The 16,492-nt window shown below is 59.8% G+C and overlaps 1 protein-coding gene across 1 annotated transcript; it reads left to right on the forward strand.

The window, feature by feature from the left end:
* Positions 1 to 252: 252 nt before the first annotated feature.
* THOC6 (THO complex subunit 6) lies at positions 253 to 9,062 on the forward strand. Its single transcript, XM_072029529.1, has 11 exons — positions 253 to 554; positions 2,098 to 2,201; positions 2,307 to 2,344; positions 2,480 to 2,528; positions 2,635 to 2,706; positions 3,816 to 3,915; positions 4,894 to 4,943; positions 5,058 to 5,120; positions 6,637 to 6,747; positions 7,656 to 7,784; positions 8,267 to 9,062. The coding sequence occupies exons 1-11, from the start codon at positions 287 to 289 to the stop codon at positions 8,348 to 8,350; spliced, it is 1,068 nt and encodes a 355-aa protein (XP_071885630.1). The 5' UTR covers positions 253 to 286; the 3' UTR covers positions 8,351 to 9,062.
* Positions 9,063 to 16,492: the final 7,430 nt, after the last annotated feature.

Raw genomic sequence — 16,492 nt, forward strand, 5'->3', positions numbered from 1 at the left:
TAAGGAGATAGAGCATGCGCAGTGCGTTCTGAGTCCTTATAAGGGAGTGGAGCATGCGCAGTGCGCTCGCTGTCCGTACAACTGTGACTTAACGCATGCGCAGTGTGTCAGGCGTCCGTACAACCATATTGGTGCGCATGCGCAGTACGGAATGAATCCCTATAGGGGTTTGGCGCATGCGCAGTGCGCTCAGTGTCCGTACAACTGCGAATTGGCGCATGCGCAGTACTTCCACTCCCCCTTGCCGCTCTGACGTCATCACCGCGCGCCAGGAAGAAGCTCCAAGATGGCGGCGCCCACCCCCGAGGACGCCGACGGCGGCTCCGGAGCCCCCCCAGGGTCCCCCCCGGGGTCCCCCCGGCCCGGATCGCGGCCGTGCCCCCGCCGGGCCCGGCAGCTGCTGCACATGAGCGTCCTGAGCCAGAGCCCCTCGCCCTGCGGCCGCTTCCTGGCCGCCGGCAACAACTACGGCGAGGTGGCGGCCTTCGGGCTGGCGGCCGCGCTCAGCGCTGAGGCCACCGAGGACAACAAGAGGCCGCTGGGCTGCTTCCGGGGTGAGGACACGCCCCCCGGGGCCGGGGACACGCCCCTTTTGTTAAGACACGCCCCCTGGGGAAGCCACGCCCCCCCTGGGGAGGCCACGCCCCTTCTGATAAGCCCCGCCCCCCCCCTTTTGGGCTCTGACCCCATGGGGCTCTCCTATTCCCTAAGCCCCGCCCCCTTTCCGGAAGCCCCGCCCCTTTCTGGAAGCCCCGCCCATTTCTATAAGCCCCTCCCCCTTGTTATAAGCCCCTCCCCTTTCTATGAGCTCCGCCCTTTTCGTCAGGCCCCGCCCCCTTTCTATAAGCCACGCCCCCTTGCTATAAGCCCCTCCTCTTCCCCGAAGCCCTGCCCCCTTTCTCTAAGCCCCGCCCCTTTCTATAAGCCCCTCCCTCTTGGTATAAGCCCCGCCCCTTCCCATAGGCCACGCCCCCTTCCTATAAGCCCAGCCCCTTTCCATAAGCCCCTCCTCTTCCCTCAAGCCCCGCCCCCTTCCTATAAGCTCCGCCCATTTCCATAAGCCCCGCCCCAATTCTATAAGCCCCTCCCCTTATTATAAGCCCCTCCCCTTTCTATAGGCCACGCCCCTTCCAACAAGCCCCTCCTCTTCCCTGAAGCCCCGCCCCCTTCCTATAAGCTCCACCCCTTTCCATAAGCCCCGCCCCAATTCTCTAAGCCCCTCCCCTTGTTATAAGCCCCTCCCATTCTCTAAGCCCCGCCCCCTTTCTATAAGACACGCCCCTTTTGCAAAGCCCCACCCATTCGCATCAAGCCCCTCCCATTTATATAAGCCCCGCCCCCTTGTTATAAGCCCCTCCCCTTTCCATCAGGCCCCACCCCCTCTCTATAAGCCACGCCCCCTTTCCCTAAGCCCCACCCCTTTCCCTCAGCTCCTCCCCTTTCTCTAAGCCCCGCCCCTTCCGTTAAACCCCTCCCCTTACTATAAGCCCCGCCCCTTTTCTATAGGCCACGCCCCCTTTCCCACTAAGCCCCGCCCCTTTATGTTACACCCCTCCCCTTCTATTAAGCCCCGCCCCCTTCCTATAAGCCCCACCCATTTCCATAAGCCACGCCCCCTTGCTATAACCCCCTCCCCTTATTAGAAGCTCCGCCCCTTTTCTATAGGCCACGCCCCTTTTTATAAGCCCCACCCCTTTCCATCAAGCCCCGCCCCTTTATGCTAAGCCCCTCCCCTTCCATTAAGCCCCACCCCTTTCATAAGCCACACCCCCTACACCAAGCCCCGCCCCTTTCTATGAAGCCCCGCCCCCTTTTCAAGCCCCGCCCCTTCCACTAAGCCACGCCCCTTCCCCTTAAGCCCCTCCCACCCCCTACCCTCAAACCCCGCCCCCTCTGACCCCACCCCCTTAAGCCCCGCCCCCTTAAGCCCCGCCCACCCCTTTAAGCCCCGCCCCCCCACCCTCCCCATTCCCCTCCCTCCCCTATAACCCCGCCCCCTTTGACCCCACCCCCTTAAGCCCCGCCCCCTTTGACCCCACCCCCTCAAGCCCCGCCCCCTTAAGCCCCGCCCACCCCCCTTTAAGCCCCGCCCCCCAGCCCACCAGGGCCCCGTCTACGCCCTGGCGTGCGGCGAGCGGCACCTGCTGAGCGCCAGCGACGGCGAAATCAAGGCCTGGAGCTGGGCCGAAATCACCAAAAAGGTGCTTTTTCACCCCAAAATATCCCCCCCCCCCACCTCGGTACCCCCCCGCGTCGATTGACCCCCCCCATGACCCAAAATCCCCGTTTTTTGCCCCAAAACGTAGGGGTGTAAGGAGGTGTGGACGCGCCGCCCGCCATGCCGGTGAGCCCCTCCCCCCCCCTTAATTAAAAAATTTTAATTAGGGGGGGGGGGGAAATAATTAGGGGAGGGGGCCTGGATTCGGAAAAACCCAAAATCGAAGGATTTTGCCCCAAATTTGGGGCGGTTTTGGGACAGGAGCAGCCTGGAGGTGCCGGAGATCAACAGCCTGCAGCTGAACCAGAGGGTGAGGAAAGGGGGGGGGGGGGGGGGAAATTTGGGGTGGAATCGGGGAATTTGGGGAGTTTTGGGGAGGGGGGGTGGTGATGACGTCATCGCTGTTGTGTTTTTAGGATAATTCCCTAATTTTGGCCGGGGGGGACGGCGCCGTCAGGGTGATGGACCTGGAGACGGGGACGTTCACGGTGAGAGGGGTTTTGGGGGGAAATTGGGGGATTTTGGGGTTTTTGGGGGGGGATGGGGGGGGATTTGGGGGAAATTTGGGGGATTTGGGGGGGCTTGGGGAGGATTTGGGGGGATTTTTGGGGGAAAATGGGGGATTTGGGGGGGTTGAGGAAAAATTTGGGGGGATTTTGGGGGGATTTGGAGGGGGATTTGGGGGAAATTGGGGGATTTGGGGGCTTTGGGGGAAAATGGGGGGATTTGGGGAGATTTGGGGGGTTTGGGGAAAAATTTGGGGGAATTTGGGGGAGTTTGGGGCGATTTGGGAGGGCTTGGGGGGAAAATGGGGGGATTTGGGGTGTTTGGGGAGGATTTTGGGGGGGATTTGTGGTTTTGGGGGAGTTTGGGGTGAAATGGAGAGCTTTGGGGGTTTTGGGGTGAAATGGGGGGATTTTGGGTCACAGAGGGGGGGTTGACACGGGGGGGGCATTGGGGATTTGGGGGGAAATGGGGGAGATTTGGGGCCATTTGAGGGGTTTTGGGGGTGAAATGGAGGTTTTGGGGGACTGGGGGGGCTTGGGGGGATTCGGGGGGATTTTGGGGTGAATTTTGGGGATTTTGGGGTCGCAGAGGGGGGGTTGGCACAGGGGGACATTGGGGATTTAGGGGGAAACGGGGGAGATTTGGGGCCGTTTGAGGGGTTTTGAGGGTGAAATGGAGGTTTTTGGGGACTGGGGAGGGTTGTGGGGAGTTGGGGGGATTTTGGGGTGAAAAATGGGGATTTTGGGGTCGCAGAGGGGGGGCGATATGGGGGGGCATTTGGGATTTGGGGGCATTTTTTGGGGGAAATGGGGGAGATTTGGGGCCATTTGAGGGGTTTTGGGGGTGAAACTGGGGTTTTGGAGGACTGGGGGGGGTTGGGGGGATTCGGGGGGATTTTGGGGTGAATTTTGGGGATTTTGGGGTCGCAGAGGGGGATTGACACGGGGGGGCATTGGGGGTTTGGGGGGGAAATGGGGGAGATTTGGGGCCGTTTGAGGGGTTTTGGGGGTGAAACTGGGGTTTTGGGGGACTGGGGGGGCTTGGGGGGATTTTGGGGTGAAAAATGGGGATTTTGGGGTCCCCCCCCCAGCACGAGCTGCGGGGGCACCGTGACTACGTGCACTGCCTGGCGCTGCGGGACCCCCCCCAGGTGCTGTCGGGGGGCGAGGACGGCACCGTGCGCCTCTGGGGTGAGCCTCGGACCCAAAACCGCCCCAATTCACCCCAAAATGCAGCCGGGTTTTGCAGAAACGGCCAAAAACGGCCCCAAAACGGCCAAAAATGGCCTCAATGTGGCAAAAAAAGGGGCCTGAATGGCCCCAAAAGGGACCTAAATGAACCCAAAAGGGACTTAAATTTCCCCTATAAAGCCTCAAATTTAACCAAAATGGCCCCAAATTGCCCCAAAATGGCCCCATGTTTCCCTAAGGGTTTCTCAGTTTCCAGAAATGGCCAAAAATGGTCCCAAAATGGCAAAAAAGGGACCTAAATGGCACCAAAATGGACCTAAATGGTCTCAAAAGGGATCTAAATTTCCTCTAAAAAGCCTCAAATTTAACCAAAATGGCCCCAAATTGCCCCAAAATGGCTCCATGTTTCTTTAAGTGTTCCTAAATTTCCAGAAATGGCCAAAAATGGCCCCAAAATGGTCCCAAAATGGCATAAAAGGGATCTAAATGGCCCCAAAAGGGATCTAAATTTCTCCTAAATGGCCCCAAATTTCACCAAAATGGCCCCAAATTGCTCCAAAATGGCCCCATGTTTCCTTAAGTGTTCCTAAATTTCCAGAAATGGCCAAAAATGGCCCCAAAATGGCCCCAAAACGACTTCAAATGCCCCAAAATGGCCCCGTGTTTCCTCAAATTGCCCCCAAATGGCCAAAATTTGACCTAAAATGGCCCCAAAATGGCCCCAAAAAGGCTCAAAATTGCCCCAAATTTGCTTTAATGGTCCCAAATTTCCCCAAATTTCCCCCAAACTTCCCCAAATGTCCCCAAACTTCCCTAAACATCCCCAAATCTGTTATTGTTCCCCAAAATTGCTTTAAATTTCCCCAAAATTGCTTTAAATTTCCCCAATTTTCCCCAAATTCCCTTCAATTTCCCTTAATTTCCCCCAATTTTCCCAAAATCTCCCTAACTATCCCCAAATTTCTCTCTTTGTTTCAGACCTCCGAAACGGCGCCCAAGTGCAGGTCATCGAGGTGCATAAATACGAGGTAAAAACCCGCAATTTTGGGCAAATTTACTTTAATGCGGTGCCAAAAATATGCATTTTGGGTTTTTTGGGGGGAAAAAAAACTAAAATTGTGGTTTTTTGCCCCAAAATCCAGGAGTGCAGCCGGCCCCAGAACGGGAAGTGGATCCGCTGCCTGGCCACCGACTCCGACTGGATGGTGAGGGCATTTTTGGGGTGAATTCAGGCGGTTTTGGGGTTTTTCCTCAGTGTGGGATTTTGGGGTGAATCTGGGCGGTTTTGGGGTTTTCCCTTGGATTTTTGGGGCAAATTGTGGCAGTTTTGGGGTTCTCCCTCATCTTTTTGGGGCAAACTGGGGCATTTGGGGGCTTTTCCCTGGAATTTTTGGGGCAAATTGAGGCAGTTTTGGGGTTTTCCCTTGCTGGGGGTGGGATTTTGGGGCAAATCGGGATGGTTTGGGGCTTTTCTCTCACTTTTTTGGGGCAAATTGTGGCAGTTTTGGGGTTCTCCCTCATCTTTTTGGCTCAAATCGGGGCATTTTGGGGTTTTACCTGGACTTTTTGGGGCAAATTAAGGCAGTTTTGGGTTTTCCCTCTCCAGGGGTGGAATTTTGGGGCAAATCGGGATGGTTTTGGGGTTTTCTCTCACTTTTTTGGGGCAAATTGAGGCAGTTTTGGGGTTTTTGGTCACCAGGGATGATCTTTTTGGGGCAAATCGGGATGGTTTTGGGGTTTTTCCTCTTCTTTTTGGGGCAAATTGTGGCAGTTTTGGGGTTTTCCCTTGCTGGGAGTGGGATTTTGGGGTAAATTTGGTTGATTTGGGGGTTTTTCCTGTGCTTTTTGGGGCAAATTGGGGCAGTTTTGGGGTTTTTCCCTCACCGTGGTTGGGATTTTGGGGCAATTTGGGTTCATTTTGGGGTTTTCCCTTGGATTTTGGGGGCAAATTGGGGCAGTTTTGGGGTTTCCCTCTCCAGGGGTGGGATTTTGGGGCAAATTGGGGCAGTTTTGGGGTTTTCTCTCACTTTTTTGGGGCAAATAGTGGCAGTTTTGGGGTTCTCCCTCATCTTTTTGGCTCAAATCGGGGCATTTTGGGGCTTTTCCGTGGACTTTTTGGGGTGAATTGGGGCAGTTTTGGGTTTTCCCTCTCCAGGGGTGGAATTTTGGGGCAAATCGGGATGGTTTTGGGGTTTTCTCTCACTTTTTTGGGGCAAATAATGGCAATTTTGGGTTCTCCCTCATCTTTTTGACTCAAATCGTGACATTTTGGGGCTTTTCCCTGGACTTTTTGGGGCAAATTGAGGCAGTTTTGGGTTTTCCCTTGCTGGGGGTGGGATTTTGGGGCAAATCGGGATGGTTTTGGGGTTTTTCCTCTCCTTTTTGGGGCAAATTGTGGCAGTTTTGGGGTTCTCCCTCATCTTTTTGGCTCAAATCGGGGCATTTTGGGGCTTTTTGCTGGACTTTTTGGGGCAAATTGTGGCAGTTTTGGGGTTTCCCTCTCCAGGGGTGGAATTTTGGGGTAAATTTGGTTGATTTGGGGGTTTTTCCTCTGCTTTTTGGGGCAAATAATGGCAATTTTGGGTTCTCCCTCATCTTTTTGGCTCAAATCGAGGCGTTTTTCTGCTTTTCCCTGCGCTTTTTGGGTCGAATCGGGGCGGTTTCGGGTCTCTCCCCCCCCTCTCCATTTTGGGGTGAATTCAGGCGGTTTTTGTCCCGCAGGTGTGCGGGGGGGGCCCGGCGCTGACCCTGTGGCACCTCCGCTCCGTGACCCCCACCACGGTTTTCCCCCTGCCCCCCGGGCAGCAGCACGTCCTGTTCCACCAGGACCTGGTGGGTGCTCCCAGTACCTCCCAGTGCCTCCCAGTTCCCTCCCAGTTCCCCCCAGTTACTCCCAGTTCCCTCCCAGACTCCCTAGTAACCCTTTCCAGTGTCCCCCAGTAGCCCCCAGTCCATCCCAGTAGCCCCAAGTCCCTCCCAGTAGCCCCCAGTGCCCCTATTACCATGCCCAGACCCCTCCCAGTCCCTCCCAGTACCCCCAGTTTGCCCCCCAGTCTCCTCCCAGCCCCCCCCAGCCCCTCCCATCCCCTCCCAGTGCCTCCCAGTCCCCCCCAGTTTCCCCCCCAATCCCCTCCCACCCCCTCCCAGCCCCTCCCGGTGCGTCCCAGTACCCCCAGTTTGCCCCCATTACCCTCCCAGTGCCTCCCAGTCCCTCCCAATCCCCTCCCAGCACCCCCCAGCGCCCCCTAACCCCCTCCCAGTAACCTCCCATCCCCTCCCAGTCCCTCCCAGTGCCCCCCAGTACCCCCAGTTTGCCCCACAATCCTTCCCAGTCCCCTCCCAGTCCCCTCCCAGTGCCTCCCAGTCCCCCCAGCTTACCCCCCAGTCCCTCCCAGTGCCCCCCAGTACCCCCAGTTTGCCCCCCAGTCCCCTCCCGTCCCCTCCCAGCCCCTCCCAGTGCCTCCCAGTCCCCCCAGTTTGCCCCCCAATCCTTCCCAGTCCCCTCCCAGACCCTCCCAGTCCCCCCAGTTTGCCCCCCAATCCCTCCCAATCCCCTCCCAGTCCCCTCCCAGTGCCTCCCAGTCCCTCCCAGTACCCCCAATCCCCTCCCAGTCAATCCCAGTCCCCTCAAATCCCCTCCCAGCCCCTCCCAGTGCCTCCCAGTCCCCCCAGTTTGCCTCCCAATCCCCTCCCAGTCCCTCCCAGTTCCTCCCAGTACCCCCAGTTTGCCCCCCCCGCAGGTGCTGGCGTGCGGGCAGGGCCGGGCCCTGCACCAGTTGCAGCTGAGCGGGGAGCCCCGGGGCCGCGTCCCCTGCACCCCCCCCGCCCTGCGCTGCCTCTGCCTCCACCCCCCCGCCCCCGAGCACAAGGTGGGCGGGGCCTAAAGGGGGCGGGGCTTAAAGGGGCGGGGCTTAACGGGGTGGGGCCTAAAGGGGGCGTGGCCTAAAGGGGGCGGGGCTTAAGGGGGTGGGCGTGGCCTAAAGGGGGCGGGGCTTAAAGGGGGTGGGGCTTAAGGGGTGGGCGTGGCCTAAAAGGGGGCGGGGCCCAAAAGGGGGCGGGGCCAGGGGGCTAAAGGGGGAGAGGGAATGGGAGGGGGCGTGGCTTAAAGGGGGAGGGGTCAAAGGGGGCTGGGGGAGGGGGAATGGGGAGGGGCGGGGCTTAAGGGAGTGGGCGGTGCCTAAGGGGGCGGGGCCTAAGGGGGCGGGGCTTAAAGGGGGAGGGGCCAAGGGGAAAGGAAAGGGGGGGCAATGGGAAGGGGCGGGGCTTAGGGGGGTGGGATGAGCTTAAGGGGGCGGGGCTTAAAGGGGGCGTGGCTTAAAGGGGGCGTGTCCTGACGTGGCCCCGCCCCCAGGTGCTGACGGCGGCCGGGAACAGCCCCAAAATCGACGTCTTCACCAACCTGGGCTACCGGGCCTTCTCCCTCTGCTTCGCCTGACCAGTGCTCCCAGTTCCCTCCCAGTGCCTCCCAGTTACCCGCCGGGCAGCCCCGGGCACTCCCAGTTACCCACCAGTTAGCTCCCAGTAACCCCCAGTCCCAACCAGTTAGCTCCCAGTAATCTCCAGTCCCAACCAGTTACCTCCCAGTGCTCCCAGTCGGCTCCCAGTGCCTCCCAGTTACCCGCCGGGCAGCCCCAGGCACTCCCAGTTACCCACCAGTTAGCTCCCAGTAACCCCCAGTCCCAACCAGTTACCCACCAGTAACCCCAGTTGGCTCCCAGTTACCTCCCAGTAACCCCAGTCGGCTCCCAGTGCCTCCCAGTTACCCGCTGGGCAGCCCTGGACCTTCCCAGTTACCCACCAGTTACCTCCCAGTAACCCCCAGTCCCAACCAGTTACCCACCAGTAACCCCAGTTGGCTCCCAGTTACCTCCCAGTAACCCCAGTCGGCTCCCAGTGCCTCCCAGTTACCCGCCGGGCACCCCCGGGCACTCCCAGTTACACACCAGTTACCTCCCAGTAACCCCCAGTCCAAACCAGTTACCTCCCAGTAACCCCCAGTACCCTCCCAGTACCCTCCCAGTGCTCCCAGTCACCTCCCAGTCCCTCCCAGTTCCTCCTCCCAGCATCGCTCAGGTCCGGAGGCTGCTCCCAGTTGCTCCCAGTTGCTCCCAGTTTACCCAGTTTATTACAGCACCGCTTGTCTTTTATTTCTGGTGTTGATTGCGGTTGCGGGGGGGGGGGATTTGGGGGAAATTTGGGGGATTTTGGGTCAATTGGGGGATTTGGGGAAAATTGGGGAAAGTTTGGGAGGAAATGGGGAAAATTGGGGGAATTTGGGGAAAATTCAGGGAATTTAGGTAAAACTTGAGGAATTTGGGGAGAAATGGGGGAAATTTGGGGAAAATGTGGGGACAATAGGGGAAATTGGGGAAAATTAGGGAAAACTGGGGAAATTTAGGGGATTTGGAGAAAATTAGGAAAATTTGGGGAAAATTGAGGGGATTTAGGGAGAATTGCAGGAAAAATGGGGAAAATTAAGGAAAAAATGGGAGAAATTTAGGGAAAATTGGGGGAATTTGGAGAAATTGGGAAAAAAATGGGGAAAAAAATGGGAAATGGGGGAAAATTGGGGAAAATTTAGAGAATTAAGAGAAAATAGGAGTAAATTGGGGAAAAACAGGGAAATTTGGGGAAAATCAGGAAAAATTGGAGAAAAATGGGGGAAATTAGGGAAATTTGGGGGAATTTAGGGAAAATTGGGTGGATTTAGGGAAAATTGGGGGAAAATTTGGGAAATTTTGGGGAAAATCAGGGAAAATTAGGGAAAAATAGGGAAAAATGTGGGAAATTTGGGGAAAATTGGGGAAATTTTGGAAAAATTGGGAAAATGGGGAAAATTGGGGAAAATTTGGGAAAATTGGGGGGTGGGGGCGTGGTCAGGGCGGGGCCATGTCCTGAAGCTCCGCCCCCAGCCCCGCCCCCGCCATGTTCTCATAGGAGCCGGCGTCTGGGGGGGGGGGGGGGAAACGTGTCACACGGCCCCAAAATCGCCCAAATTCACCCCAAAATCCCCACACCCCCCAAATCCCCTCAAAATTCCGCCCAAAGCCCCTCAAATTGCACAAAATCCCCAAAATTCCCCCAATATCCCCAAATTCCCCCCAAACCCCTTAAATTCCCCCCCCAAAAAAACTAAATTCCCCCAAATTCACCCCCAAAATCCCCCAAAATCCCCCAAATTACCCCCAATCCTCCCCAAATTTCCCAAAATTCCCCAAATTCACCCCAAATCCCCCAAATATCTCCCAAATCCCCTAAATTCCACCCAAAACCCCCTAAATTCCCCCAAATCCCCCCAAATTCTCCCAAATCCCCTAAATTCTCCCAAACCCCCCCCAAATCCCCTAAATTCCACCCAAAACCCCCTAAATCCCCTAAATTACCCCAAAATACCCCCCAAATTCCCCCAAATCCCCTAAATTCCACCCAAAACCCCAAATCCCCCAAATTACCACCAATCCTCCCCAAATCCCCCCAAATCCCCCAAATTTCCCCCAAATTCCCCTGAATCCCCTTAATTCCCCCAAATATTCCCCAAATTTCCCCAAATTCACCCCCAAATCCCCCAAATTTTCCCCCAAGTCCCCCAAAATTCCCCCAAATTCCCCAAATTCCCTAAATTTTCCCCAAAATCCCCCCCAAATCCCCCAAATTTCCCTCCAAATCCCCCCAAAATGCCCCCAAATCCCCCAAATTTTCCCCAAATCCCCCAAATTTTCCCCAAAATCCCCCAAACTCCCCAAAATCCCCCAAAATGCCCCAAAATGCCCCAAATCCCCCCCTCACCGTCCTCGGGTGCCGGCGCTCTCCCGGGGGCCGATCTCGGGGCCCCTCCCCCCCCCATGTCCTCGTAGGGCTGAGAGCCTGGGGGGGGGGGGGGGGGCACCGTGACCCCGTGACCCCTCCATGACCCCCCCATGACCCCATGACCCCCCATGACCCCTCTGTGACCCCTTGACCCCTCCATGACCCCATAACCCCCAATGACCCCATAACTTCCCATGACCCCTTAACCCCAACTTGACCCCGTGACCCCTCCCTGACCCCATGACCCCTCCGTGACCCCATGACCCCCCCATGACCCCATGACCCCTCCGTGACCCCATGACCCCTCTGTGACCCCGTGACTCCCCCATGACCCCATGACCCCTCCATGACCCCGTGACCCCTCCGTGACCCCGTGACCCCCCCGTGACCCCATGACCCCTCGTGACCCCATGACCCCTCTGTGACCCCATGACACCCCCATGACCCCATGACCCCTCCATGACCCCATGACCCCCCCGTGGCCCCATGACCCCTCTGTGACCCCGTGACCCCTCCATGACCCCATAACCCCCAATGACCCCATAACCTCCCATGACCCCTTAACCCCAACTTGACCCCGTGACCCCTCTGTGACCCCGTGACCCCTCCGTGACCCCGTGACCCCCCCGTGACCCCTCCGTGACCCCGTGACCCCTCGTGACCCCGTGACCCCTCCATGACCCCATGACCCCTCCGTGACCCCATGACCCCTCTGTGACCCCATGACCCCCCATGACCCCTTAACCCCTCCGTGACCCCGTGACCCCTCCATGACCCATGACCCCTCGTGACCCCTCCATGACCCCGTGACCCCTCCGTGACCCCATGACCCCTCCGTGACCCCATGACCCCTCCATGACCCCCCCGTGACCCCATGACCCCTCCATGACCCCATAACCCCCAATGACCCCATAACCTCCCATGACCCCTTAACCCCAACTTGACCCCGTGACCCCTCTGTGACCCCATGACCCCTCATGACCCCGTGACCCCTCCATGACTCCCCCATGACCCCTCCGTGACCCCGTGACCCCTCCGTGACCCCGTGACCCCTCCGTGACCCCATGACCCCCCGGTGACCCCGTGACCCCCCCGTGACCCCGCTCACCGGCCGAGCCCTCGCTCCTCCCCTCCAGGCGCTCGCCCGCCCCCCGCAGCACCCGCTGCAGCCCTGCGGGATTTGGGGTCAATTCGCGGGATTTTGGGACATTCGGGGGGATTCGGGGTTTGGGGGACATTTGGGACATTTGGGGTTCCATTTTGGGGCCATTTCAGGGATTTTTGGGGCCATTTCAGGGATTTTTTGGGGCCATTTAGGGGATTTTGGGGCCATTTGGGGGAATTTGGGGTCATTTTGGGGCATTTTAAGGGATTTTGGGGGCACTAAGAGGATTTTTGAGGTCATTTGGGGCCATTTTGGGGATTTTGGGGGCCTTTTGGAGGATTTCGGGTTCCATTTTGGAGCTGTTTCAGGGATTTGGGGGCCATTTAGGGGATTTTGGGGTCCATTTTGGGTCCATTTAGGGGCTTTTGGGGCCATTTGGGGGAATCTGGGGTCATTTGGGGGCCATTTAGGGGATTTGGGGGCTCATTTTGGGGCCATTTAGGGGATTTTTGGGGCCATTTAGGGGATTTTTGGGTCCATGTAGGGGCTTTGGGGGCCATTTGGAAGGATTTGGGGGCTCATTTTGGGGCCATTTCAGGGATTTTTGGGGCTATTTAGGGGATTTTTGGGGCCATTTAGGGGATTTTTGGGGCCATTTAGGGGATTTTGGGGTCCATTTCGGGGCTTTGGGGGCCATTTGGAAGGATTTGGGGTCATTTTGGGGCCATTTCAGGGATTTTTGGGGCCGTTTAGGGGCTTTTGGGGCCATTTGGAAGGATTTGGGGTCATTTTGGGGCCATTTCAGGGATTTTTGGGGCCATTTAGGGGATTTTTGGGTCCATTTAGGGGTTTTTGGGGCCATTTAGGGGATTTTTGGGCTCATTTTGGGGAATTTGGGGCTCATTTTGGGGCAATTTCGGGGATTTTTGGGGCCCCTCACCTGCCAGCAGCCGCACAGCTCCGGGCCCGAGCTGACCCCGATCCCCCGGGGGGCACCCGGCACCTTGGGGGGGGGGGGCACTTGTGGGGCAGCCCCACAGCGCCCCCCCCCCCAGGCCTTGGGGGGCGTCTATGGGGCAGCTCTGCCCCATAAGTGCCCCCCCCCCCCCCGAGTTACCTGCCCCATAGCGCCCCGCGGCCGCCTCCGGCTCGTTCTCGTAGCTCCCTGGGGGGAGGTTGGGGGTCAGGGGGTGCTATGGGGCACGCTATGGGGCAGCTATGGGGCAGCTATGGGGTGCTAGGGGGTGCTATGGGGTGTTATGGGGTGCTGTGGGGTGCTATGGGGCAGGCTATGGGGCGCTATGGGGTGCTGTGGGGCACGCTATGGGGTGCTATGGGGCAGGCTATGGGGTGCTATGGGGTGCTATGGGGCAATATAGGGTGCTATGGGGCACGCTATGGGGTGCTATTGGGCAGGCTATGGGGCGCTATGGGGTGCTATGGGGCAGGCTATGGGGCGCTATGGGATACTATGGGGCAGGCTATGGGGCGCTATGGGGTGCTATGGGGCAGGCTATGGGGTGCTATGGGGCGCTATGGGGCAATATAGGGTGCTATAGGTTGCTATGGGGCAGGTTATGGGGTGCTATGGGGCGCTATGGGGCAGGCTATGGGGTGCTATGGGGTGCTATGGGGCAGGCTATGGGGTGCTATGGGGTGCTATAGGGAAGGTTTTGGGGTGCTGTGGGGCACGCTATGGGGTGCTATGGGGCAGACTATGGGGCGCTATGGGATACTATGGGGCAGGCTATGGGGCGCTATGGGGTGCTGTGGGGTGCTATGGGGCAGCTATGGGGCAGCTATGGGGCAGGTTATGGGGCACTATGGGGTGCTATGGGGCAGGCTATGGGGTGCTATGGGGTGCTATGGGGCAGCTATGGGGCAGGTTATGGGGCACTATGGGGTGCTATGGGGTGCTATGGGGCAGGTTATGGGGCGCTATGGGGCACTATGGGGTGCTATGGGGCAGGCTATGGGGCAGCTATGGGGCAGCTATGGGGCAGAGGTTACCAATGGAGCTCCGCGCCGTGGGCACCGCCAGCTCGTTCTCATAACCATCTGTGGGGCAGGGGATCAGTGGGGCTGGCCCCACAAGTGCCCCCCAGCCCCATAAGTACCCCCCAGCCCCATAAGTACCCCCCTGCCCCACATCTCACCGCTGGGGCTGTCGCTGTCGGGGTCCTCGTAGCCTTCCTCCTCCTCCTCCTCCTCCTCCCCCTCTTCCTCGGGGCCCCAGCCCCACGGCGGCGTCACCGGGGGCTGCGCCGTGGGGCTGGCAGGACCCACGGCGGGGGCTGTGGGGCAGGTGTGGGGCAGGATGGGTCGGTTATGGGGCAGGTGTGGGGCAGGGCTGAGGTTGTGGGGCAGGTGTGGGGCAGATGTGGGGCAGGATGTGGGGCAGGATGGGTTGGTTATGGGGCAGGATGGGGGATATGGGGCAGGTGTGGGGCAGGATGTGGGGCAGGTGTGGGGCAGGATGGGTTGGTTATGGGGCAGGTGTGGGGCAGGGCTGAGGTTGTGGGGCAGGTGTGGGGAAGGATGTGGGGCAGGATGGGTTGGTTATGGGGCAGGTGTGGGGCAGGACGGGAGATGTGGGGCAGGATGGGGGATGTGGGGCAGGTGTGGGGCAGGATGTGGGGCAGGATGGGTCGGTTATGGGGCAGGGCTGAGGTTGTGGGGCAGGACAGGAGATGTGGGGCAGAACAGATTGGGGTCACGGGGCAGGTGTGGGGCAGGGCTGAGGTTGTGGGGCAGGGCAGGGGATGTGGGGCAGATGTGGGGCAGGTGTGGGCAGGATGTGGGGCAGACTCACCGGGGGCAGCCGTGGGGCCGAGGACGTTCCCGTAGCGCCCGGGGGAGTCGGGGGCCGTCACCCGAAAGAACCTGGGGGCAGCGGGGTGAGCAGTGGGGCCTGCCCCATAGCGGCCCTGCCCCATAGATAACACCCCCTGCCCCATAGATGCCCTGCCCCATAGATATCCCGCCCCATAGCTGCTGTGGGTCACGGCTACCCCAATCCCATAGGGACCCACGCCCCATAGATTCTCCCGCCCCATAGATCTCCTGCCCCATAGATCTCCCACCCCATAGATCTGCCCCATAGATCCCCTGCCCCATAGATTTCCCTGCCCCACACCTGCGGTCCCAGAGCTGCTGCTGCTGCCGCCTGCGTCTCCGCCGAGCTGTGGGGCAGAAATGGGGGGGGGGGGGCACAGTTGGGGGTCCTGAGCGCCCCACATCCCCCCTGCCCCACACATCCTGCCCCACAACCGCCCCCTGCCCCACATCCCTGCCCCATATATCACCCCCTTCCCACCCCACATCTCCCAGCCCACACCCCTCCAGCCCCACACCCCCAGCCCCACATCCTGCCCCACGCCCCCCAGCCCCACACATTCTGCCCCACACATTCCCTGCCCCACATCCTGCCCCACAACCACCTCCAGCCCCACATCTCCCACCCCACACCCCCAGCCCCACAACCACCCCCAGCCCCACACATTCCCTGCCCCACATCCCAGCCCCACACCCTCAGCCCCACACCTCCAGCCCCACAACCACCCCCTCCCACCCCACACCCCAGCCCCACACATTCTGCCCCACACCCCCAGCCCCACACATCCCTGCCCCACACATCCCAGCCCCACATCTCCCACCCCACACCCCCCAGACCCACACATCCTGCCCCACAACCACCCCCCTGCCCCACACATTCCCAGCCCCACACCCAGCCCCACAACCACCCCCCTGCCCCACACATCCCAGCCCCACAACCACCCCCTGCCCCACATCTCCCACCCCACACCCCCAGCCCCACACCCAGCCCACAACCACCCCCAGCCCCACACCCCCTGCCCCACACCCCCAGCCCCACACATCCCAGCCCCACACCCCCCACCCCACACATCCCCCCCCCACCTGCACACCCCCTGAGCCCCACGAGGACGCCGCCCCCCAGCAGGAGGTAGAGCAGCCCCACGGCCGCCACCGGGCCCCCACGGCCCCACTGGGACGGCCACAGCCCTGGGGGGGGAAATGGGGGGGGGGTCAGGGACACCAGGACAAACCCACAGCCCCCAGAACCCCCCCCGTGACCCCCCCATAACCCCATAGCCCCCCCATAACCCTATAACCCCCCCGTGACCCCATGACCCCCCCCATGACCCCCCTTGACCCCATAACCCCCCCATAACCCCCCCGTGACCCCCCCTTGACCCCATAACCCCCCCTTGACCCCCCCATGACCCTATGACCCTCCCCATAACCCCATAACCCCCCCTTGACGTCCCCATAACCCCCCCGTGACCTCTGACCCCCCCCGACCCCATAACCCTCCTTGACCCCCCTTGACCCCAAATGACCCCATGACCCCCCCCGTGACCCCCCCGACCCTATAACCCCCCATGACCCCCCCATGATCCCGTGACCCCCCCATGACCCCAAGACCCCCCCTGTGACCCCAAATCCCCCCATAACCCCCCCTTGACCCCCCCATAACCCCATAACCCCCATGACCCCGTGACCCCTCTTGACCCTATAACCCCCCCTTGACCCCATAACCCCCTCCGACCCTATAACCCCCCCATTCCCCCCATTTCCCCCCATAACCCCCCCATGACCCCCCTTTAACCCCCCATAACCCCAAGACCCCCCCCATGACCCCCC

The sequence above is a fragment of the Anas platyrhynchos genome, chromosome 30, assembly GCF_047663525.1.
Source record: "Anas platyrhynchos isolate ZD024472 breed Pekin duck chromosome 30, IASCAAS_PekinDuck_T2T, whole genome shotgun sequence".
Lineage (NCBI taxonomy): Eukaryota > Metazoa > Chordata > Aves > Anseriformes > Anatidae > Anas > Anas platyrhynchos.

Coding starts and splice junctions, on each gene's coding strand:
- THOC6 (XM_072029529.1), top strand. CDS start 287: ATGGCGGCGCCCACCCCCGAGGACGCCGACGGCGGCTCCGGAGCCCCC. Junction 4,944..5,057: donor TCGAGGTGCATAAATACGAG/GTAAAAACCCGC, acceptor CCCAAAATCCAG/GAGTGCAGCCGGCCCCAGAA. Junction 6,748..7,655: donor TCCTGTTCCACCAGGACCTG/GTGGGTGCTCCC, acceptor CCCCCCCCGCAG/GTGCTGGCGTGCGGGCAGGG.